The sequence below is a fragment of the Mixophyes fleayi genome, chromosome 5, assembly GCF_038048845.1.
Source record: "Mixophyes fleayi isolate aMixFle1 chromosome 5, aMixFle1.hap1, whole genome shotgun sequence".
Classification (NCBI taxonomy): Eukaryota; Metazoa; Chordata; class Amphibia; order Anura; family Limnodynastidae; genus Mixophyes; species Mixophyes fleayi.
The window spans coordinates 26,761,100-26,788,118 of record NC_134406.1 but is presented as its reverse complement, the minus strand read 5'-3'; the positions used below and the strand labels follow the sequence as shown (position 1 = coordinate 26,788,118).

Here is a 27,019-nt window from a genome sequence, read left to right as displayed (position 1 = left end):
TTCATAGAAACAGAGTTTTAAAATAAAAACACAAAACTGCTCTAATGCAGAGGCAGACAGCCTGTGGCGACCTGGCAGTTGTAGTTTCACCATACCAGGAGTGCCACTGGTGAAACACTCCAAGCATGTCATGTCAGATTTCACAAGCTGGGAGTTGTAGTACCATCATAAATGGAGCAGCACAGGTTGTCTACCTCTGCTCTAATGCTTCCAGCATCTCTTTGCAGAAAATCTTTTATTGACAACAATTTTCACTGAATACCAGACTCAAGTAGAAGAAAATAATGTCCACTCATACTGTGGAAATGCTGTTCAGAACAGGATGACTCATTGAGACGTTAGAGAATATAAATGCATTGTAGCACTCAATAGCATTCATGGGATTAAGAAGAGGAAGATATACTGTGGAATACATTTCTCTCTGGACCTTTCAGTGTCAAAAGCTAAAGTGTTTTATTGGCCATTAGTTCATCTTAAAAGGATGTCTAGCTCATATATAGAAACTGATGCTTTTGTAGTTAGAGCAGTAATTCATTATGAGGGTATAGAGCCAAAACCCTGGAGATATTAACCCTTGCCTCCTGGGACGTGGCTAGCACACCAGGCACCATACTCCTGGAGCTGGTGAGGGTCATTGAAATCACCATACTAGGGTGATGCTATTAAATCCATGCCAGCAGAATAAATGGGATGAAAGGAAAAACAGCATTTCCATTCCATAATTGTTACAAGTGGTGGAAGTGGGGTGTATACAGTGGTATATCATACCACCACTTCTCCTACTGTCTTCATTGTAACACTATCACATTCCAGTCACTTACATTATACATATATATATACAGTGGTAGAAGTGGGGGTGTATACAGTGGTATATCATACCACCACTTCTCCTACTGCCTTCATTGTAACACTATCACATTCCAGTCACTTACATTATACATATATATATACAGTGGTAGAAGTGGGGTGTATACAGTGGTATATCATACCACCACTTCTCCTACTGCCTTCATTGTAAAACTATTAACTTCTATTCACTTATATTCCCATTATGTTTTTCATACCACCACTTCTAAATTTCCACTTTGACCACTGTAAATTACACTGTTCATGAAATATGGGACAATGGCGCCTCTAGTTCAATTTGTGTCCAAATAAAAGAAAATGTATATAAACTCCTCTATCGAAGGTATTACGTCCCTACACGCTTCCATAAGATCTTACCTGATTCCTCCGACAGATGTTGGCGTTTATGCTCTGGCGTAGGCTCATTTCTACACATATGGTGGGACTGCTCGAAATTGATCCCCTTTTGGCGTGAGGTTAAATCCCTGATAGAAACTGTGATTCAAATTTCCCTATCTCTCGATCCTACATTTTTTCTTCTACCCCTTGGGTTTCCCTCGGGTTTCCCTCGGGTTTCCCTCGGCCACAATCTAGCTTGCCACATTATTTCTGCTGCCACATGTCAAATCATGTCAATATCATTTTGTAGAAAGTACTAAATAAATAACTAGAATCTGATATATAGGCAACATCTCCACTTTTCAAACCCGACAGAAATTTGCAGCTTGATACATTTACCCCAAGAGTAGACTCTGGACACCATTAACTCTGGCAGGAGGCATGGCCACTACTGTTCACAGACAGGACAGCAAATGGATTGAGGCTGAGGTTGTGGATACCTGTAAAAAGAGCATGAATAGTAGTATCCCTTCTTCCTTATCATAGCACTGGCAGTTCCCCACTACCCGCTCTCTAATTCAGGCCACAGTCCTCCCAACGATATATGGAACCTGGGACAGATATCCATTCTATCCAATCTATTTTATGCTATTTATCTATTATATCCTATTCTATCTATCTCAAAGTCCATCAAGCAAAACTCCATTCTGTTTTAAAGTCTATGCAGAAGAAAGCTAATTGTCTACAATAAGCATAAAGTCCCTTGTCGCATAAAAATAATGATTCGATTGCACCCTGGTTCAGCTCTCCATAGCATTCCTCAAATCATAATTCAGTAGCCTTGTATACTATAAAAACAACATGATATACAGTCCCCTCCTGGCTGAGTAATGGAAGTGTATTTTATACAGAAGGACTTGTAGATACAGTGTCGGACTGGGGCATGAAGGGCCCACCGGGGGACTGCAACGCTAGGGGCCCACCAGAGGGCGTGTGGCCAGCCATCATAGAAGCGAGACCAGACACTAGAGGGGGAGTGGTCAGCCCACAAAGGACAGATAGCACCATAGTGTTGTATATAAAGAGTACACAGTCTTGACCTGCCCTTTAGATTGGGCAGAACAGTCACCAAAAATCGGGATTGTCCCACTAGACCAGGCTTGGCTAACCTGTGGCACTCCAGGTGTTGTGAAACTACAAGCCCCAGCATGCTATGCCAATATATAGCAGCCTATTGCTGGAAGGGTATGCTGGGACTTGTAGTTTCACAACACCTGGAGTGCCACAGGTTAGCCAAGACTGAACTAGACAGACTGTCCTACCTGTTCTTGTCACTTCTACCACCTGTGGCTGCTGGTTTCTTTATTTGCGGCTTGTCTGGATCCAGGAATGTTGGCGGCCCTATTTGGAAAAAATAATGGGTACATTTAGAAAATTTCAACCAGTCCTGGCGTTAAATCAATAGGACCCACAATTAATACTTAGCCACCACCTACCACACAAACATTACATTGCCACAAGCCCACTGTGCCATCAGACACACACTAGTTCCCTTAATCACCATGCTGTGCCTCCTTATGATCACACTGTGCCCACCATGCTGCTTTTGCTCCCCCCCATCTCCTGGCCCCCTTTCATCACCCTGTGCCATGCTGACCTGGCCCCCCTTCACACTCTGCCATGTTGCTTTTGCCCCTCTTCACACTCTGCCATGGTAGTTCACATGCCCTTATGCCTCATGCCCTTATTGCACCTCTCTCTCATGCCCTTACTGGCCCTCATCTTACATGCCCTTACTGCCCCTCATCTTACATGCCCTTACTGCCCCTCATCTTACATGCCCTTACTGCCCCTCATCTTACATGCCCTTATTGCACCTCTCTCATGCCCTTATTGCACCTCTCTCTCATGCCCTTATTGCCCCTCATCTTACATGCCCTTATTGCCCCTCATCTTACATGCCCTTATTGCCCCTCATCTTACATGCCCTTATTGCCCCTCATCTTGCATGCCCTTATTGCCCCTCATCTTACATGCCATTATTGCCCCTCATCTTACATGCCCTTATTGCCCCTCATCTTACATGCCCTTATTGCCCCTCATCTTACATGCCCTTATTGCACCTCTCTCATGCCCTTATTGACCCTATTCTTACATGCCCTTATTGCCCCTCATCTTACATGCACTTATTGACCCTCATCTTACATGCCCTTATTGCCCCTCTCTCATGCCCTTACAGCCCCTCATCTCTCATGTCCCTCTCCCCCAAAATGACAGGCTGCTCACTGCTGCAACGCTGCGCGCTTTACTAACCTTATCATCAATGGCTCCTGCATTCTTTGTGTAGTTCCTCTGGGCGGCAGGACGTCTCCAACGTGGGCGGGTCTTCTTCCAAGATGAGTCATGTGACTCATCTACCAATGACTGTCTGCATGGCGCATGTGCAGAGAGCCACAGTCGCGTCTGTGTTCTCTGCACTGAAAAGACAGTGCAGTGCTGTCAGTGTCACCTGACCTGCCTGTCAACCGAAGAACGGACCCGGGCGGGGGCGTGGCTAACCAGTGTTGGGGCCTACCGGAGGATCACCCGGTTTCCCGGCAGGCCAGTCCGACGCTGTGTAGATATACCATTTTTCGTCCCACTGGCACACCCATGTCCAATACCCTATATAGCCCAGAGGTACCATAGCTGGTAGCTGATGCAAGGTAGGTCTCAACAACCACCGATCATCAAGAACTCAAACACACCTTAATCGACAGTATAGAACAAGTAAACCCTTTATAGGTAAAGCTACAAAATTACACCACCTGAAAAGGTGGACAGATCAGATTCCAATGCACCCCAATTATTCTTCCATGCTGCTACCTTCCTCTCATGCTATCCAGGCAGCAAAACTTAAATAATCTTCCACTTTGAACAGAAGCATTAAAAGAAGAAAAATAGGGGCATCATAGCTTAATAGGACCTTATTCATATGAAAAAAGCAGTGAAGTAAATCTACTCACAAAGGTAGAAATCAAAAATTGCAAACAACCACTCATATAGATGGTGTAGGTCACTGTACCTTTAGTGCATCTACTTACCAAACACTGGAGCGGAGCTCCCACGCTTTTCTTCACACAAGTGACATCATCAAGGAGAACCATCCCAATTATTCTCAACACTTAAACACTCAAGTTCCCATTTAATAGATCACTAATTTATTACATAATGCAATTAAACCTCCACTACGATCTGCCAAAGCATACCCATAAAGCATAGTCATGGAATAACATAAAATGATTCAACACATTATGTACCGCAAAACCCTTCTTAATATTTCTGATGTTCTCTATGACATGGGTCCCGAGGCTACGTTTCTTCAGACCAATATACTAAAGTCCAGAGGGACATTCAATTAGATAAATGACAAATTAAGTGTCACACTTAATATATGGATTGGTGTTATATAATTTATTCTGGTTTCCCTTAGATTTCAACTAATCACCACATTTTATAAAGGAGCTTGAAATGGATAGCTCCTTGTGTAAGACTGACTTAATAAATACTACTTTAGGTGAAGGACCTAAAATAGTTTTTTTAATCTTTTTCATGATAAACCAGTGTCTATTCAGTGACTATTTATGTCCCTTTGTAATCTCATATTAGAGGGTATAAAACAATTGTCACTTTGCTTATCCTTTTTTTGCAATGTAAATCCTTGACCTAGTCACTTGTGACGAAACGCATCAGCCCTCCATGCCAGTGTTTGTGAATTAGAAAGTTCGACATCCAGTATAGCTGTTTTTCCACTATCAGCACCACGAGCATCTGTTTTGAGTGGTTTTATGCAAATTATGATCAGAATCTGCCTGCAGCTTTCTGCATTATATGCTGCTTTGTATTGGCAGCTCCGGCCTCCAGAACCTTGGACTTGTTACATTAATGTTGATTTGGCAGTACCTCTATTCACCAGAGGTGCTGCTATTGTGCCTTTTCCTTTGTCATTACTAAGGGTTAACCTGTTGCACCAATTATCTCCTGCACATGGTAATTCCCTATTTATCATGTAAAAAAAGAAAAGGGCAAGAGTTGAATCTTGCAGCACTCCAGTCTAAAACAGTCACTATAATAGTTAAAACCAAAACTTTATTAGGTAGTATTAAAATATGATAAATGACCAGAAGAGTGTAGGCGAATATATATAAAAATATAGTGATAAAGTAGGAAAAATAAGTGATTCAAATAAATAAATACACTCTAGGTTGGGACTGATCACACATATTAACTTAGATCTCACATGGTAACACTTGAAAGGATTCATTTAACTACTATATTTTTCTCAGGTAAGAGTCACTTTCTTTTATCAATTAAATCATTCTCATTATATGACTTCAATAGGTTCAATAGCCATGGGTCATCATATTTTTACATCCTACCATCCTTACTCATATCAGGAGATATATGGATATTGCCCAAACTATAGCTGTCATATGCACCGCTATATAAATTTAGGATGTTTATATAAAGGTAAACAGGAGCCACAAGGATGTCCCAGTTCGTTTTATCAAAAGCAGATATTATATCTCACATTTGATATTGAATCATCTCTTGTTTGGGTCTCTCAGTTTGTTTATGTTCTACATATTCAAGATTACATATATAGACATAGTATTCCCAATTGGTGTATAAAAGGTTATTTATTTCTATGTTACCCCTTGCTAACAGCAAACATATTTCAAACTGAGTGCTTAAACCTTTATTGACCACCTTGGTTATCTGTGCAATCCAATAGAGGTTAGGAATGTATGATTATATTGCTTTATGATCTACCACTTGCCACCCCCCCTATGCTGGAAGGACAATTATATGCAGATTGGCTGCTAAAAATTTTATGCAGTCACACCAAGCACACATATGTAGCTATACACATTCACTTCTCTATATATTGTAAAATGAGTGATCTAAGGAGGCGATCAATGTGATAAATAGCGGCCATCCACCGCGATCAGTAACTACCACTTATGGGTCCGATGTCACATGACCTGATGTCTGGCCAAGCGTACGTTTCGCCTTTGACTGCTTAGTCATGGGAATCCTATTCCCCATGACTAAGCCGTCTTAGGATTCCTATTTATACTTATCTATATTACCTGTGCTGGTCACTATTGTTTTGTTGCTATTCCTCATAGTTGTGTTCTCCTGCGTCTCCTGTGCTCAGGGACTTTCACATGTTGCTGCTGACTTCACTATACCGGATTTCTCTCTACCCAGCCATTGTACCTGCATCTGCTGTATTCCTTTGCTATCAGTATTCAGCTTCACTCAGAAATCCCTGTGCAGTATCAGCAATTTTCAGTTCGTACTATTTCCTTTATTTTTTTTATTTAAACCTGCTAAATAAACACCTTGTAATGTGCGTATTGTCGCTAACCAATAACGATTGTCGAACCTCGATTTGTGTTTCCAACGCACAAATATTTATTCGCAATAAGTTGAAAAAATATGCTCAAGCGATGTAATAGTAAATACAGCCGTTACTTAACGCAGGCGCTCTGGATCCAGTGCAGTCATTCAATCCTGAAGTCTGGGGACAAGAAGTCTGCCCTCTGGATCACAAGCTGCTGCTTATATACACAATCAAGTACAGTAATACAATGAAGATGGTATGGCTTGCATCTATTGGTCCGGGTCTCAGGAATGTCCAAGGGGTCGTCAATCATTGGCTGGTTCATCCTAAGGAATCCAAAGGAGGGGGTCATCTCTGCAGGGGGTATGCTCTGCTCTTCCCGCCAGAATTCCTTACTCTTAAGTAGTTCATAATTCCCTATCATTCATAACTTGCGTATGCACTCTGCGATTCCCTCGCAGAGCGCACCAAACAGTAGGATATGTAACAAGGTTCATTATGATACCACTCATGATGTTATTCCTTTAACCCGTTCTGTGTATTTCACTAATATGCATGTAACTCTGATATAACATATAAATACTACTATATTTCGACATAACTGACTATGTGTTGCAACTACCAATAATGTGTACTATTTTATAAGTATGCGTGTTTGTGCAAATGTATGGTAAAAGACCAATTACTGTTGCTGCCACGTGTAGTGGATGCGTACGCCCTTTCACGCCGTAGCGTGCCCTTGTACGACATAGCGTACCGTACGCATCTTTTCAGACAAAGACAACCAAGTTTGCTAGACTTTAATTGAAATGACTTTATCCAATTTGCTGACTTCGACAGTTCCACCCTTTGATAGTGTAATAAACTATCACCCAATCACCGTTTCAAGTTCAGGATTATACAATACTTCTTCACAGACCATGATCTCGGTATCTGGTACCACCCTTTCAGTCTCTTTCTCAGTGTTACTCTTATGAGACCGTTTTCCACACTTCAACACAGTAGGAACACATTTGACAACTAAACCAATTGCTAAGATGACACCCAGTATAAGGAGAAGGAGCTTACCTACACTCGCAATCATTTCCTGTACCCACTCCCCCAGACCAGAGAACCATTTTGCTGGGTTCAACCATGAGAACCAACCCGCCACCTTTTCCCCGACCTCATATAACGAAGAATTATGGCTCTTTCGAAATTCCCATTTCAGCTGCAAAATTTCATCCATCTTCCGGTCTATAACCTCTTTAGGGTCTTCCGTATTATTAGTAATGTACGTGCAACATTTGACACCGAACTGGGTGGCCAGTGTCACACAGTACCCACCAGTAATAGAGGTGAGATAATTTAGTACCAGTCTATGTTGCACCAACTCCTTCTTGTACGCTTGTAGCTCCCTTCCAGTATACCTGAAAGTGTCATCATACATCTCGGTGATATTATCTATTAATTTAGCTAGGTCTTGGATATACTTAAAGTTTAATGTTCCCCGAGCGGTCCTGGTGAGATCTAGAGCAACCATAACTTGGAAACCAGCAGTTTCACTAATCACTTTTGTAGCTATGGGTTCCTCACCAGGAATCATATTTCTCTTGCCACGGTGTTCATACTGTGTGTGTATGTATGGTGGTGATGTAGTCTTGTGAATATCTACCATTTCTTCATGAGTAATAGTCATGATTTCAGGAACCAGTTTAGCTAAGAAACACAAGCCCTTGGAACTCGGAGTCACCCAGGAATAAGCTTTCCTCCCACAAACAAAATACACATCATCAGGGAGAACATAAGGAACAGTATGCCCATGAATTATATCACACAGAGTTTTGATAAAACTACCCATGCCTAGTGTCTCCATCTGCTCTAGACACGTGTCGGCATTAATGATATTTTCACATTTATCTGTAGAGACTTTTCCAATAGATACCTTCTTATGTTTGGTTATACGCCCTAACTTGTGACTTCCATCAGCATTTCTGCCTAGTAGTGACCTTGTGGGTCTCTCTCTAAAATGAGTGTGGCGAGCCATTGTCTGATCTGATAGGTCAGCCTCCCAATTCTCCAGGCGCTTTGCATGAGATATGTTTAGGCACAGCAACGATCTGCCTATGGAGTATTGTCGAAGCGTCAGACTAGGGGACCTAGTGTTATTGTACCTCCCTTCTATGGGCCTCCCACCCCTTAATTCGAGTACTTCGGATATGTTTAGTGGGAATGGCACTAGTCCTATGTTATGCTGCCCTTGAGGCACGTGAGAGCACACCCAACACTCAGTTTGGTTTAGCACCTTACCCACCAGGGAGTGATAATCCTCCAATGGATGCCCGCCTATATTCAGAGTACTGGGGGACTGGCATCGTTGGATGCATCTCTCGTCAACTAGGGAGTTGCAGAACTTGCAGATACAATACTCATCAGACAATAGCCCCTCACACTGCCTCCGAGTTCCTGAGCTAGCAGACCTTTTCATAACCCCTGGACCAAGTTTGATAATGGGCTGCTCAGGATATCCTATTAACTTTTCTTCGGCCTCCATTTCATCCGTATCACTCCCAGAACTCTCCTCCATCCTCCATTCTCCTTCACAAAAATAGAATGTCCTAGAAAAAGTAAAAACAAGGAAAATCCTGGAACAAAAGAAAAACAAAAACCGCCACTCCATCGCTGGAAAGATAGTTCTGAGGCAACGTCTCTGGTTCAGGTGTCTTAATATGCAGGCTTTAGGTCTCCCGGAACAGGCTCACAAGTGACAGCTCTATGTCGTCGGTCTGAGTCTTGTCTTGCACTTTCTCCGGATTATGGACTCTCCTGCAGTGGGTGGAATGGACCCAAGTGTCTCTCTCTGCAACCTTCAGTGATGTAGTACTGGTCAGCAGCACTTGGTACGGGCCTTCCCAACGGTCTGTTAAACAACCTGAACGTAAGAAATTGCGGATCATAACATAGTCTCCAGGTTCAACATCATGACAGTTCGTTTCTGGCATACCAGGTGACAGCATTTTTAGTTTTTGTTGTTGTTGTTTCAGCTGTCTACTCATTCTTATAAGATATTGTACAGTCACTTCATTATTACACTTTAAGTCGTCTTGTGGACTCACGATCAAATGAGGTTGTCGTCCGAACAGTATCTCAAAGGGGGACAGATTAAGAGGAGGTCTAGGAGTGGTTCGAATGCTGTGGAGGACCAACGGCAAAGCCTCAGGCCATGCCAACCCAGTTTCAGCCATTATCTTACCTAGTTTGTTCTTGATAGTACCGTTTACTCTCTCCACCTTACCACTGGCTTGTGGTCGGTAAGGGGTGTGAAGTCTGCTACTGATTCCCATGACTTTACACATATTTTGGAAGACATCACCAGTAAAATGGGTACCCCTATCACTTTCAATGATTCTAGGGATACCGAACCTACACACAAAGTCTTGTACAATTTTCTTTGCAGTGAACACAGCAGTATTAGTGGCTGCCGGATATGCTTCTACCCAACCGGAAAACACATCAATACACACTAACACATACTTCAGATTCCTGCACGGTGGTAGTTGGATATAGTCAATTTGTATTACCTGAAAAGGTCCGTCTGTAGGAGGGATGTGGGATGGCTCAGTTGGAATAGTTTTCCCAACATTTTTCCTCAAACAAGTAAGACATGACATTGCTTTCTTACCAGCTTGAGAGGAAAATCCGGGAGCACACCAGTATGCTCTCACCAGTTTGCACATACCTTCTTTACCCAGGTGAGTCAGGCCGTGTGCTGCTTCAGCCAGGCTTGGATAGTATGTTCGGGGAGCTACAGGCTTACCTTGTCCATCCCTCCAGAGTCCTGAGGACTCTTGACCACATCCCTTCGCCTTCCAGACCGCCTTCTCCTGCAGGGAACACAAATCTTGCATTTCAATTAATTTCTGCGTGTCTAATGTCTGAAAAACCATCATAGTCTCGGTCGATACAGTCATAGGTTGCCCTGCTGCCCATTTAGCAGCTTCGTCTGCCCTGTTGTTGCCCAATGACACTGGGTCTTCTTCAAAGGTATGGGCTTTGCACTTTATGACGGCTACTGTTCTGGGTAACTGTATCGCTGTCAGAAGTCCTTTTATGTGTTGTGAGTGTGCCACTGGTGTACCTGCTGCTGTCGTAAAGTTTCTAAGACGCCAAAGGGCCCCAAAATCATGCACTACCCCGAAGGCGTACCTAGAGTCAGTATATATGTTGGCTGATTTACCCTCTGCCAATTCACACGCTCTCCTTAGTGCTACTAGTTCCGCCACCTGGGCTGAGTGAGGTGGACCAAGGGGTTCAGCTTCTACCACATCCTGATCGTCTACAACAGCGTAACCAGTACATAGCTCTCCTGTCTCTGTCTGTCTATGGCAACTTCCGTCTGTATAAAACGTAAAATCTACATTTTCTAAGGGGGTGTCACATATGTCGGGCCTTGCAGTAAAGGTCTGATTCAGGTGTTCCATACAGTCATGCGTGTCAGTATTCTTGCCTAACTCATCATCAACCAGGGTCTCCTCACCTCCCACCCTTTGTGTCTCTTGAGACACATACGGAAGGTATGTAGCTGGATTTAGGGTGCTACATCGTTTGATGGTGATGTTTGAGGGTGCCATCAGGGCTAGTTCCCACTTTGTGAATCTAGCTGAAGAAACATGTCTGGTTTGGGCTGAATTTAACAGAGCTGATACAGCATGGGGTGTATAGATGGTTGAATTATGTCCTAATACTACATCCTCGCTCTTACTTACTAGAAGGGCCGTTGCTGCTACACTTCTGAGACATGTTGGGAGTGACCTTGCCACATTGTCTAATTGTGCACTGTAGTATGCTACCGGTCTGCTAGCGTCACCATGTTTCTGTGTGAGGACACCTGCTGCACAGCCATCAGCTTCTGTACAAAATAGCTCAAAAGGCTTTTCATAATCAGGTATTCCCAATGCAGGTGCTCTTGTCAGACTATCTTTAAGATTAAAGAACGCTTGCTCCGACTCTTCTGTGTGTATGACACGTTCTGGTTTTGAGGAAGAGACTAGCTCCTGCAATGGTAATGCCAGAATAGAAAAACCTGGGATCCAGGACCTACAGTATCCACACATCCCCAAGAAAGTACGAATCTGCTTCTGGCTCTGCGGCAGGGTCATGTGTTGTATGGCCTCAATTCTGTCGGTTGTCAGGTGTCTTAGCCCCTTAGTGAGGCAGTGTCCTAAGTATTTGACCTTAGTCTGACATGGCTGTAATTTATCCTTTGCCACCTTGTGCCCTGTTTGTGAAAGATGAAGCAACAACAATTTAGTATCATGTAAACATGACATAAAAGAATCAGAGCACAACAACAAATCGTCCACATATTGAATTAGAACAGACCCATTGTGGGGTTGAAAGGATTGCAAACAGTCATGTAAGGCTTGGGAGAAAATACTGGGGCTGTCAATGAACCCCTGGGGTAGTCTGGTCCATGTGTATTGCACTCCCCTGTAGGAGAATGCAAAAAGGTATTGGCAGTCAGGGTGAAGAGGGACTGAAAAGAAAGCAGAACATAGATCAATGACAGTAAAATGACTGGCAGACGGTGGAATCTGCATGAGGATGACAGCTGGATTCGGCACTACGGGGAATTGGCTCTCAACAACTTTGTTAATTCCCCTTAAGTCCTGGACTAATCTATAGCCCCTCCCCCCACTCTTCTTCACAGGGAAAATGGGACTATTTGCTGTACTGGCTGTACGAATTAAAATCCCTTGTTGTAACAGCCTCTCAATAACAGGATATACCCCTAGTTCCACCTCCGGTTTTAATGGATACTGTGGGATTTTTGGGGCTATCCTACCACTTTTTAGATTGACCATGACAGGGGCTACGTTTGCCATCAGTCCAGTGTCCTGTCCATCTCTGGTCCATAGGGAACCTGGTATTTCCAGCAACATCCCCTTTACTTGAGATGGACTTTGTTCTATAACAGGAGAGTGTAACATTAACCTTGGAGGGGTGTCCAATATGTCCTGTACCTCATGTGCAACCCTCTCGGGTATATCTAGGAACACACCATCTGAAGTACAGTATATGACACATCCCATTTTACATAACAAGTCTCTCCCTAGCAAGTTAGTAGGAGCCGCTGCAGCCAAGAGAAACGAATGCTTAGTATGCAGAGGCCCGATAGTAACTTTGGCGGGTTTAGTTAGAGGATAATGTAACACTTTTCCCGTCACCCCCATAGCTGGAATAGTTTTGCTGGTCACCTGTAGATTGAAAGGAGAGGTTATCACAGATCGGGCCGCCCCTGTATCTACAAGAAAAGTTTGTTTCCTGCCAGCTATGTCAACTATCATTGTTGGTTCTTCACTCTGACTCTCAGTTAACCTCACTGGCTGTAGACTACAGGTATGACCTGACCCCTAGCGCTGACTATTGATTTCCCGCGCAGCATTTGCTGCCGTAATATGCGCGGGTAGATGTGAGTCTTCTAGTCTATGTGAATCCTTTCTTGGAGGATATCTATGTGACCCACCCCTATGTGTATTGGGTCTTTCTTTATTACAATCTCTCTTGTAATGTCCTTCCTCGTTACAGTTGAAACACCTGATCACTTTAGGTTTCCTGTTATATGGGTTGTATGCTGGTGGTCGTGTATGCACCCCTTCTAGAGCCTGTATACTTACCGTCATTAACCTATCACTTTTCTCTTCCCTTTTTCTAAAAAGGTTCTTGTCATGCTCCACAGCAGACTCCCTAAGGAAGTCTACCGTGACGCCTCTCCAATTAGGTAATGTGGTTTGTACTCTCGTCTTTAAATTTTCCCTAAGGCCATCCATCAGTACCCCTACAGCTACCTCTCTGTGATGTGGGTCCTCACTTATGTTGGATATCCCAGTAAATCGTGCAATCGCTGTTATAGCTCTAGCAAAGTAATCTGAGGCAGTTTCACTATCCTTTTGTTTAATGGTGAAAATCTTACTCCAATTTACTACTACTGGAAAACAGATGGCTAAGTGTTTGACAATTTGTTCTATATTCCGTTGGTTAATCTCATCAGTCAGGGTGTCATCTTCCTCCAACAAACAATCTCCAATAAATTTTTGTATGTTAGTATTGGGAGGAAGACACGCCCTCAACACTACCCGCCAATCCTTACTGGTTGGTTCATGAGCATTCCCTAAGTCTTTAACAAATTTCTGACATTTAGCTAACTCTTTTCTAGGATCTGGGAATTCAGTCATAATGGAACGTAATTCTGATCTAGTCCAGGGACAATGCATTGTAACATTTCTTAAAGGAACTACACCATCCTTATCCGGTTTCCCATTGGGAACTGATATTGTGCGGACCGGGAACACACCCTCTGGTACACTAACTTCAGGGGACGCTACAGGATTTACAGGCCCTAGATTTAGAACACTTTCACTCCTAGTGATCACGCTACTCTCACCTATCTCAGCCATTTTCTCATACTTGCGCTGAGCCTCTAGTACATTAACAGCATGGGCAATGGCCGAAATCACAGTGGGTTCATCTTCGTTTTCAGATACACTTGATTGAAACTGATTTAAAACAGGGTACAACTTAGTAATTTTTCTATTTTCAGTTTTAACAACGGCTGTACTTACCCCTCCCGCCACATAAGGTGGCGTGGGCGCGCTTGCGCTGAGTTCGCCACGCTTCTCAATGGTTACATCCGCCTTGCGTGCGCTTTTCGCCACGCCTATTTCCGGTTTGTATTCGCTGCTCTGCCACGTGTTACCTTCCATTTGCCACAATTTTAAACAATCATTATGTCTATTTCTCTTTTTCGTTGACTTGATCAACCATATTTTATCTTTTACAGTATTCAGTACCTCTGCATTAAAACTCCCTATTGTTGGGAAAGGCCTATCACAAGCTTTGGTCATCCCGACCCACGTGTCACAATACACAGTTGCATATGCACCATACTTCTTACACATGAGAAACCTCGCTGAACCAATAGGGCCTTCCTTAGGCAGTACACTGACCATCTCTAGCGTATGCTTAGCACCCATGTTGAACAATATACCTTCTACCCGGAACACAGACACACCGCAATGCTCTGTTCCTTCCGGCCAAATGTGAAATACAGACACACCACAATGCTCTGTTCTTTCCACCTAATAATTTCAACTCTGTTGCTATACTCACCGCTAGAGATCTATAATCCTCGGTGAACGTATTTCCTTTAGCCGCGCTCACTCGCTTTTCCCTAATACAGAAATATCACTGTGGGCCCCAAGGGCTATCAGCTCCTCGATACCCTGGCTAAACCACAAAATCTGCTGAGTTTATTATCGCTGGGAGTGCAAAGTCGATACAATCAACCTGCCTTTCCAGTATAATTCCTCCTAGCTGCTTCACCAATTCGCACTAACGGTGCGACCGGATCGCACTGCCTACCAATACTAATTATTAGCAAACCTTGCGATCTATTGGTAGCGCTTTGCGAAAACCCAGTTTTCGCATTCGGTATACCTGCCCTGTATACCGTCCTTCAGTTGGGCAATCCGCCTCGTCAGACAGCAACTGAGCACCTCAACAATAAAACAGTGTATCTACGTTACAACATCACACACTATACACCTTTTCTGCGCAGAAAATCAAAAGTTCCCAACAATAGTAATAATGTCTCAGAGGCTTTCACAAGTAATTATACTATGCATGTATAATAACTATCAACACGATTGTTTAACCACGTGGCAAGTTTACCGGAAGTTCGCGTACGCACAGCAGGAAGTACACATACGCTAAACAATGCAATACAGTTAAAACGCACAATGACAGAAAAAAGAAACAGTTTTCTCTTTTGTCCCTAGGTTCTAGTTAGCGTGCCCTAGATAATGCAAAACGGACATTCGGTTTCGCAACACAGAGTAAAATTCAGGTTTTGAACACCATGCGTTCTTACCCGTTTATGACGCGTCTCCACCCTTTGTTGAGGAACCGAAATCCGTTGGTCTTGCGTATCATCGGCAACGAAACCTCCAAAGCTCACGAGCCCCCAAATTGTAATGTGCGTATTGTCGCTAACCAATAACGATTGTCGAACCTCGATTTGTGTTTCCAACGCACAAATATTTATTCGCAATAAGTTGAAAAAATATGCTCAAGCGATGTAATAGTAAATACAGCCGTTACTTAACGCAGGCGCTCTGGATCCAGTGCAGTCATTCAATCCTGAAGTCTGGGGACAAGAAGTCTGCCCTCTGGATCACAAGCTGCTGCTTATATACACAATCAAGTACAGTAATACAATGAAGATGGTATGGCTTGCATCTATTGGTCCGGGTCTCAGGAATGTCCAAGGGGTCGTCAATCATTGGCTGGTTCATCCTAAGGAATCCAAAGGAGGGGGTCATCTCTGCAGGGGGTATGCTCTGCTCTTCCCGCCAGAATTCCTTACTCTTAAGTAGTTCATAATTCCCTATCATTCATAACTTGCGTATGCACTCTGCGATTCCCTCGCAGAGCGCACCAAACAGTAGGATATGTAACAAGGTTCATTATGATACCACTCATGATGTTATTCCTTTAACCCGTTCTGTGTATTTCACTAATATGCATGTAACTCTGATATAACATATAAATACTACTATATTTCGACATAACTGACTATGTGTTGCAACTACCAATAATGTGTACTATTTTATAAGTATGCGTGTTTGTGCAAATGTATGGTAAAAGACCAATTACTGTTGCTGCCACGTGTAGTGGATGCGTACGCCCTTTCACGCCGTAGCGTGCCCTTGTACGACATAGCGTACCGTACGCATCTTTTCAGACAAAGACAACCAAGTTTGCTAGACTTTAATTGAAATGACTTTATCCAATTTGCTGACTTCGACAACCTTATGCTCTCATCACCTCTCAGGCTCCATAGCTGTGATTTCCACTGAAGCGTGACACCTTCTAAGCAGGTTTGTCTCACTGCATTTTACATATACATAAAGTTGTACCCCTATGTTTCTTCTTTGTGCACGTCTGATCAAAATAGAAGATTACTAAAGTATAATACTTATGATAAAATGTAGCCCCTGCTGGGCCCCTTTCCATCTCCAATAGCTTTTATTTGTATGGAAATAAATGCTCTTAAATCAGAGCTGGAGTAGATAATAGAATGTGTAGTGCTCTTACGTCGTTCCTGGCCATTTACAAAGATGAAACATCGTTTTAAGAAAGGTAACAGGAAAATGTTTTGGGAAATAATCACTAAGCAGAAAGGACTCCTATACTCCATACTTGGAGATAATTGCAAATCCAATTCACAAACACTAAACATAGTAAATGGGAGCAACAAAGACTATATTTGAACAGCAGGCTAAGTAATACTTTACAGGAACAGAGAGGTCTCCTCTTGTAGATAAAAGCTCCTTTGGCTTACTTAATATATTTCAAGGTTGATATGGTCTCCTCCTCTCTCCCCCCAAAATATTTACAAACATTAACTATGGTAATAATATATATAGGGAACATTCTATAAAATCATTCTTGGCAAATCACATAGGTGAAGCTTTGTCAATCAAACCGTACATAATTACAGACTATTCCATGGTTTACCACCATTTCTGCACAGTACTTTCTTACAGACAAGCCAGCACCAGTTGCAGAGATGACAAGATTTTCCAATTAATGGATTGTAGTGATCACAAGTAAATTCTACCCTATTTGCATGTTACCTACAGCTAATTTTTGATTAGGAAATAGTAACCTACAAATCTCTATGTATTTAAATATGATGCTATGCTATCTAAATCATACTTGCCAACTCTCCCAGAATGTCCGGGAGACTCCCGCATTTAGCGTGAGTCTCACGGACTCCCGGGAGAGTGTGACAATCTCCCGGATCTGCCCACTTCCTAGTGAAGTGGGCAGATTTAGGTCCAAAACTCCGGGAATCGCGGCATTGGCCCTGTAAAGTGACGCGTTTTGCGTCATTACGTCACAGGGGCGGGGCCAAAATGATGTGATTTTTGGAGCTCCGCCCCCTGCACGTCCACCTTTCCCAGCAGGCTCCCGGAACCTACTTACCATAAGTTGGCAAGTATGATCTAAATCGCTCATATATCAAACGTATTTATCATCTAAGCACCTTCTCGTGTCTAAATTGAATAAGTTAAAAATATCTTACCAGAAAAAAACAAATGCATTTAAGGTATTGTAGGCATTTTCCATTAGAGTAGATAAAATCAGGCCCTTAGTTCCATTGTATACCCCCACCCAAAGCACATGCTTAAATATTTATGATATATAAATAGTAATATATAAACGTTAAAATAAACAATTTGTGCAAGGTAAGAGTGCTGTTATAGCTGAAGTTTCCAGATTATAAAGATTTGCCCCTGACCAACTGCACAGTTAACATTCTTCTTCTTCTGCATATTACCAGCAATTCTTAACGTCAATTCTCTAGGCTTTGTAAGTTAATATTTATTGAAGTGGAGTATTTAAAATATGAAAAAAGTGAGTTACAAACTGCAAAACAGCCTTTATTCCCAGCAGGCCTGGTCCCAAATTAGTACATTTTATCATACAACACAAATGATGAAGAAAGGAATATATTTAAGACTGATAGGTCACCATGGGGCAAGTTACCTTGGGAAATTTGGCCCACAAAAAATGTGCTTCCCCCCCACATGTGCAAACCAGCTCTATGCTGATCCTGGCACCCCCCTGGGGCTGTGGTAGTAAACAAGAATGCAAAAAAAAGATTAAATGTTGTAATATTTTATCTGATACTCACCCAAATCCCTAATTTACCACTTTATTAATTTACCTAAAATCATAAGGAATCTTTTTTTCTTATGACCTGAATTAGTCCCAATAGCAAAAAAAATGCCTGATAGAATGATGAGAACTTGCTACTGTACATAACTTGCATTTACACCGAAAATAACTGATAATGATTACACCGGACTAGCCTCATCGGGTGTACAGAGCCGCAAGTTATGTTTAACATAAACTCCAGATGCACTTTACTACGCATGCGCAGTGCTGCAAAATATGTTAGTTGGACTTGTGTCTAACTCTAAATCAGGCCCTTTATGTCATAAGCAATGGGTTTAAGAATTTTGTGCCTACACAAGGGTTCGGCACAATGCCAGTATACCAGATGTAAGGCCAGTTAGGCTGAACACCAGAAGAATCAAATAATACAGATCCAATCATTCCGGAAACAGGCAACGTGACTCCATCACAAGTGGCTCAACAGACATCAATGTTCAGCTATAACATTGTTCCAAACTTTCAGGATATATGAATGTAAGTGAGAAAACGTATCACCCAAAAAGTTACTTAACAGAAAACTGCTTGTAACTATATGACCACTATATGTTGGTTCCAATAAACAGTTGATACTTTCGTCAACAATATTACTACATATAAGCATCTTTGTGACATAAGTAAACGTGAATCTCGGAACTGCATAACACACATACGGTTTCATTGTTACAGGCGTTTGAAAGAGATATCAAACCAAAGTCAGTATTTAAATATTGAACCCCTATCCCATGAACCAGTAGAACTATGGGAGTCCGATGTCCTGGACCCAACCATTTGGTAGATACTAATTCCCCACCCCCCCCCACACCTCAATATAACACTATCTACGAGAACTTTGAATCTTGGCGGGTGTCAACACTACAGACAAGACAACATAGTATCAAATAAAAAGAACTAGGGAATGTGCATTTTCCCTTTTCACATTTTGTATACATATTGACGCATAGAAATATATTTGGAAGGAACAAAATATTAATATTTGGCCTCCCCACATCCTTAATTTTAAAGTAAAGTTTTTGGTTCTGAAATTTATGTACATAATGTCCACGTTTGTTATGCAACCAATTAAAATAAGTGTAGATCAATGTGACTTTGCGAGGATTTCCTGCTGCAAGCGATTAGTGGCAAATTACATTGCATATACTTTTTTGATGAGTTCATTTTCTTTTTATAGTTCCCATTAACAAACTCCTTCTGTGACAAAATGCTTTTAAAGTTATGTATAGACAACCATGGGTCGCTAATCTAAAATTATCAGGATAAATAGTGAATCGTTCAGTGTTACCCCAACATTACATCTGTTAAAAAGGAAACTTTAATTGCGATTTACTTCTTCTTTCATTACAGACATCTATAGCCACTCCCCAAATGTTTAGGACAATGTCCTAATGGAAACTGGTGTAGGTGAAAAGCTAAATTTGTAGTGAGGGTTAAGCTGCTGTGACATCACAGGCCGTGCTGAATACACCAATCCACACAGTGCATTTCTGAAGAGCAAGTCTGCAAGCCTGTCACTCACACTATGCTGCACAGGGTGAAACAGCATGATGGATGTAATAAGGCAAGCATTTCTTTACTCCACCATGATGAATTTTGACTTTAATTGGTCTTTAACCTATAGAATTGGACCAAAACCAGAGGTCACAATGCTATTTGGGGTGGATCCCTACATGTGCTACTCGATATATTAATCTAGTTTAGTAGTTTCAGTTTGCACACATCCCCAATTACCGATTCCCTATATTTTCTCAATATTAATATATTTAAGTAAAGTAATTCAAGGAAAACCCAAAATTGGGCCACAGAGTTTATTCACATACATAACTTCAGTTCATTTACTAACAAAAACACAAAAAGAAAAAAAGTTAAACCATGACATCTGTTGTACACAGGGGTGAATTTCTGATCCGAAATGTAGTGTCAGTTCAGGAATGAATATTTTTACACTTTCAAATGGTCTTGGACCATACATGTAAATTGGTGTGGATTGTCAACCCTACAGGACCCCTCTAAAAATCCCCCTGGTAGTACAGAATGTAAGATTTTTATTCCATTTGATACTTATTACCTTAAGTACATGTTTGTAAAATGCACATAAAAATGAAACCATCAAACATGGGCACCATCTATTAGTTTCATGACTCTTTCCATTTAATATCCATCTAATATATTTCCTTAATTAGTGCAAGTGAAGTGAACATTTTCTTATGTGTTTATGATAAAACTCAACTCCAAACTCGTTTGGAATAATGACACATACTGAATAAAAATGTCTGTTTTCAAAAGTACGCTTCCTATATTCCATCTGTAATTAACACCTTTACCGTGGTAGACAAAAACAATAGATTCGTATCACTCCTTTCTGAAATCCTACTAGTATTTCTCCAAACCTCCAGCATGTACTACCTCCCAATAGTAAGTGCTACATTATAATGACCAAACACACAAAAACCTCACATACACATCTAACCAGGGCTCTAAATGGAACACACTAATTATATCTTCTAGATAAAACACCATGCCTAATTATTATTAAGAGGCTCTTTCAGAAATTACAAAGTCAGCTTGATGTTTAATCATAAAACATTGCTATGAAAAGCGCACTATACTCTCACCAAAGCAAATCTGAAAAACAAAAAAGTGCATCCGTCACCTCCATAATACAATTGAGACAGCCAATTTTGCTGTCTGAAGGAATATCTATGACAACCAAGTTACAAGTGACTTTGAGGTGTGAACTGAAGCACTTGAGTGTCTCAGTTATGTAACTCGCTCCATCTGACTTAACTGCTAAATATTGGTTCAGTCCACAACATAACTACCGTGATGTGTGCAGGTGACGGGAGCACCAAGATTTTTATTTTTTTTTCATACTTACAGCTGGTCCTGCAGCTCTACTATGATGTATTCCAGCTGTTCTTTCTCCAGCTTGTGGTTCAGGTCTATGTCTTTAATCCTCTGAGTTAATAGCTTGCTTTGCGATACTGAATCAGAAAGTTGAACTTCCCGTAGGCGGACCAATTCTTCGAGGTAACCCTGAAAGAGGAACAGTGCAGGGTCAACCTCTGCCGCTCAAGACTTCATTTTGCGTTAATTCAATCAGAAGTGCCGTTACTATGCTATTTTAAATAATCACCCACCAAATATTTAAATTAACATATTGCTTCTACCAAGAGTAGAGGAAAAACTGCACATTTTTAATGGAAAATCACAACAAATTGGATATATAAAGTTTGTTTCACATAAAAAGGTGTGCAATATTCGTGACAGCGGCCTCACATCACTACTCTTGATTCTTACCATGTTTTTTTGTTTTATTATTATAGGGATACCTATGTCAGAGGCTATTGTTATGCCTTCATGTGGGAGATCACCAATAATTTTAAATGCAAATAATCGAATCTAGATTTCACATCACACGACCAAAAAAGCACCGCGATCTGAAACCAACATATTGGCGCACAGCAATGACAGAGGAAAGCAGTTTGCCTGTGACACAACAAACAAACAGATGAAGTGCAATCATTCTACTACCACTTGGAAAGTCTCTTAACTACTAATAGTAATTGCTGGATGTGATTGGGCAGATCAAGGGTTTGGCCAATATTTGAAACATTTATTTGTGTGCTCATCTGATCACATTGTTACTTATTCTCAAGAAACGGTTTAATGACGGAATGTAGAAAGGTCAGTGGGTGTCATTATTTATTAGTATTTTAATAGTTCCAACATGTTATGCAGCGATTTGCAGAGATTATTGAATCATTCACATCAGTCCTTGCCCCAATGGAGCTTACAATCTAAATGCTGTACCACACAAACAATCCAACACAAAGAGGGGTCCATGTTGTCACAAGCTAATTAACCTACCAGTATGTTTTTGGACCGTAGGAGGAAACTGGAGCATCCAGAGGAGATCCACAAAAACATGTTGAGAACATGCAACAGATGGTGTCTTGGTCAGAATCAAGCCTATGCCCAAATTTCTGTGAGCAACAATGCTAATCACTGTGCCACCCACCCAATCTACTACAAAGCGCTTTGGTTTGGAGGATCCACCCAGCACAAATGAGGGTGCCCGCCTCCTCGCCACTCTCGGAGGATGCCTTTCCACCCACAAGTGGGCGGAGAGGTGGAATAATCTTCAGAGCTGCACTGTGCAAAACTCATATCAAAGTCCAACTTCCTACAATCTCATCAAATCAACTTTGTCAATTTATCTCCTGAAATACTGCTCAGCTTAGTCTCATTTATAGCTTAAATTAATTATGTGAGTGGACATCAGGACTGTCTCTATTGCAATTTTTTGTGTGTGTGTTTATTATATTGTGTGCATAGATGAGAGCTACAAAAACAGGTCTTATTAAAAGTGCAGAAAGTAACGGACGAGACCCACAAACTGTCAGCTCTGAGCTGATGCAAAGTCCTTTTGTCTAGTGGAAATTGCAGCAAGGTGAGCCCCTAAATCCCCCCCAAAAAATGACAGTGGCTTTAATTAAAAATAAGATTGCAAAAATTAAAATACCATTTTTGCATTGGGAAAAAAAACTTATGAAAAATAAATTGCTATAATACAGAACATTGGGTGCAGCTCTATAGCTGCAATAAAAATATAGCATTTCAATCCAAATTTAAAATCTACCATTCATAGGAACAATTCAACATTCACCCTATTATTTTTTTCATCTACCAAACTTATCCTAGAGAATGTTATAACTACATCCTTCCAAAGGGTCTCTGAGACTGAAACCCTTTTGGGCTCATAAATGCAGTTCTTGTCTTATTCATAGTCTGTAGAGTGTTAGCCAGCACAGACGTCACCTTCACTATAAAGATCAGTGTACTTTATTTTATTTCAACATCCAATGAGGTGCAGTGAGGGCAGTTCAGACTAATCGACCCTTAGCAAAGGCCCATTGTATCAATCTTACTCTGTCCTTTCTTTTCTTTTTGTCCCTCATTTTGGTGTGATGCATATCTTTTATATGGCATAGGTGTATATCTTTTAGGCATAATCTGATCCACTGGTCCCGCCCCCCCCCCCCCCAAAAAAAAATAAAAAATACTATCAAATGTGATATCTTCCATTCCACATTATTCTTTGTTTTTGTGTATAAGTGCTCTGTGGCCTTTTTAGTTGTATACAGTAATTTATATTATACATGAATTTGTATCTGAAAGTCTGCACAAGTAGAAGTGCATCTGTTCAATCTAATCTGTAAATATTCATCTTTTGGCATTGTAGATTTGAAAATGCTGAGAGGTTTATACTGTAAATACCAAGAGCATAATAATAGACTTTTCTAAAGACTGGTCTGTTGGGTTTTCATCCAGTTCTTTTCAGAGGTTTTATCGGCCCTGAATGTTGAAGTTATACAAATGAATAAAAAGTGCAGTACATGTCACTTTGGATCTGACAGCAGAACATTCTTACACCTCTCGGTGAACGGATTATTAGAGAGAGGAATGTTCAGAGATAGCAGCAGAATCCTATTACTCCTACCCTAGTGCTGCTTATCACAGACTCTATAGACTCTCATTCTACCTCTTTTACGTACAATTTCAAAAGAAAATATTAAGCTGGAGATGGGGAGAAAAGAGAGGAAAAAGGATTTGGACATGAAAGAATTACAGGGTGAACAGTAAGGAAATATACCCAGAATCTATTCTGGCTTTACTGATACACATGTTCGGATTTGAAAATAGTCTGAATAAGTTCAAGTAATGTCTGCTCTACATTATACCAGATGAGTAATACAAAGCAGAAGAGTATCTGGTAGGATGGAAATTTTGTACATGTTGTCACTAATCTGAAGGATAAAAAGGGGCATGCATCTTATTTCCAAATGACGGGATATCTGGACAAACCATGTTTTATTGCAAGGAGTGTATTTGTTTGCCAGAAAAAATACTGCTAGCTTTTGCATGTAGCTCAAAAATGCTGGGCAGCTTAGTTTTTACTCTATGCAGGTCAGGCTATGCACCCCTCCCAACACTAAATCTAAGAAACATTCCAAATTTATCCCTCCTCCCCTCCTTTGCAGAGCAACATGATTTACTCTTAATTCTAAACAAGGTCCCAAGAGTAATCTTCCTGATTACATATACATGTACCACGTCAGAATACCCTGACTGTGGGCACGCACAAAGCTCCTGATGGTTTTTTGGTATCTTTTTTACAATTTTAAAACAATTTATTTGAACATAGTATGAAAACTATTAATGCTCTTGTTATATATGATCAGATTTTAGTTAAAGTGATCGCTAACACATCATGTCCCTATGCTAATAGAAAAGCATGACAAATAATAAGGACATTACAAAATGTAATTGCTGCCCCTTTGAAAGTGGACTGTGGTCAGTAAAACTATTTCAGTAACAATCGATTACCCCCTGCTGTGTTTTTTTCTTTCCTTAATCATCATCATCATCATCATTTATTTATATAGCGCCAACATATTCCGTAGCGCTTTACAATTGGGGACAAACGTAATAAACTAATAAACAAACTGGGTAAAACAGACAGAGGTGAGAAGGCCCTGCTAAATCCATGTAAAATAGTTTGCGTGTGTCTGTGTTCCAAGCAACAGGTCTTGTGCCACTTGGCATCTTTTCTTTTTAATCTGAGGCTGTGGACAAACTGCTTTCAGCACTGGGCTCTGTAGGATACTTTCACTCAAAGCTATATATGCTCCATCTTGCATTACTCCAGTTACTGAAGTTTCTCCATTCAGTCAGACACTTCTTGCAAGCAATGAAAGTACAACTAAACCCGCAAATTTTACATTTTCAGATATGAAGCATAGAAATAAAATACATTGCATACACAGGACAGTGAGCTGATGGGATCTCTTACAGGTAAAAAAAAACCCACAACACTGCAGTCATGTGAGCTGCTGTGACATCACTGTCCCTGCCCTGCCAACCCACACTGTGCATTCCTACAGAGCACTTTTACCGGCCACTGTCTGCATGTTTAGATAAGGCACCTTCTGCTAACAAGGCAATATGTTGCAGAGAGGTAAGAGAGCAGAATAGGCATAGTCAAGTACAAATCCCTTCATTATTTAATTTAAATTATTGTGCTCAATAAAAGTTAATCTTTGATAGATATTTATTTAAATACTGACTTCTCTTACTCCCTTACTTCCGTGTTGAACGTACCTTTTGCTCCAAGGCTAGCCGATACTTCTGCTCCACTCTCTTGCACTTGTTGTACCAGCTGTTTTCGTCCATGATGAAAGGAGGGCCAATATTTTCTGGAGTGCTACTCTCACTGCCGCTGCTGCCCAATGTCCGGAGCTCTTCCTCATCGCTGCTGATGCTATCGGAGCTGAGGAAGATGGTGAAAACATACAATACATATTTAGATAATGTGTGAATACAAATCTAAGTTACCTATTGTATGTATATGAAGAATCAAACATTTCTTGCAATAAGTTTATATTTTTGGGGTGAATTTGAAATATCTTGTTGTGTTTTACAACTAAACGGGTAGTTGGAACAAAGCACAGGGGACTCCAAGGTGCAAACGTTAACATAAATAGCTAGTACATAATTTCTGAGGAATATATTCCAGGAGCTGCTGTTAGTTTACATTAGATAAAAGCATCTAAAAGATGCTCAGTTCAAGGAGATCTGAAATGGCCACACTAAATTAGTTGACCCTGGATCCCTACACTCACTAGTGCTGCCACGAATCTGAGAGAATTTGCCATGGAAATGCCTCATAATATTATATACACTATATGGACAAAAGTATTTGGCCGCACCTGTTAATTATTGAATTGAGGTGTTTCAATCAGACCCGTTGCCAGATGTGTATAAAATCAAGCACCAATCAATACAGTCTCCATTTGCAAACATTTGTGATATAAAATGGGTCATTCTGAAGAGCTCAGTGACTTCAAGCGTGGTACTGTGATAGGATGCCTTTGCAATAAGACCGTTCGTGGAATATCCAGCAGGGATGAAATTTCACAATCAACTATAAGTGATATTAGAAAGTGGAAGCATTTAGAAACAACAGCAACTCAGTCACGAAGCGGAAGACCACTTAAAATCACAGAGCTGGGTCAACAACTGCCAAGGCACCAACGCTCTGCTGATTCCATAGCTGAAGAGTTCCGAACTTCCACTGGCATTAATGTAAGCACAAAAACTGTGCAGTGGGAGCTTAATGGAATAGGTTTCCATGGCTGAACAGCTACATGCAAGCCTCACATTACCAAGACCAATACCAAGCGTCGGATAGAGTGGTATAAAGCACACCAAAACTGGACTGTGGAGCAGTGGAAACGTGTTCTGTGGAGTGACAAATCACACTTCTCTGTTTGACAGTCAGATGGGCGAGTCTGGGTTTGACGGATGCCAGGAGAATGTTACCTGCCTGACTGCATCATGGCAACTGTGAAGTTTGGTGGAGGAGGGATAATGGTATGGAGCTGTGTTTCAGGATTTGGGTTAGGCCCCTTATCTCAGTGCAATCTTAATGCTTCAGCATACCAAGTCATTTTGGACAATGTTATGCTTCCAACTTTGTGGCAACTGTTTGGGGAAGGCCCTTTTCTATTCTAATATGACTGTGACTCCGTGCACAAAGCAAGGACTACAAAGACATGGTTTGAGGAGTTTGGTGTGGAAGAACTTGACTGGCCCACACAGAGC

At 41.3% G+C, this 27,019-nt stretch overlaps 1 protein-coding gene across 2 annotated transcripts in view; it reads right to left on the bottom strand.

Moving 5' to 3' along the window:
* RUNDC3B (RUN domain containing 3B) overlaps positions 1-27,019 on the bottom strand; it is a 149,654-nt gene that overhangs the window by 27,658 nt on the left and 94,977 nt on the right. For both annotated transcript variants that reach the window (XM_075211889.1, XM_075211890.1), the window contains exons 7-8: positions 25,517-25,685; positions 21,231-21,388 (exon numbers count right to left, since the gene is read on the bottom strand). In XM_075211889.1, coding sequence (XP_075067990.1) covers positions 21,231-21,388; positions 25,517-25,685 — 327 coding nt within the window. The remainder of the gene's footprint in view (positions 1-21,230; positions 21,389-25,516; positions 25,686-27,019) is intronic.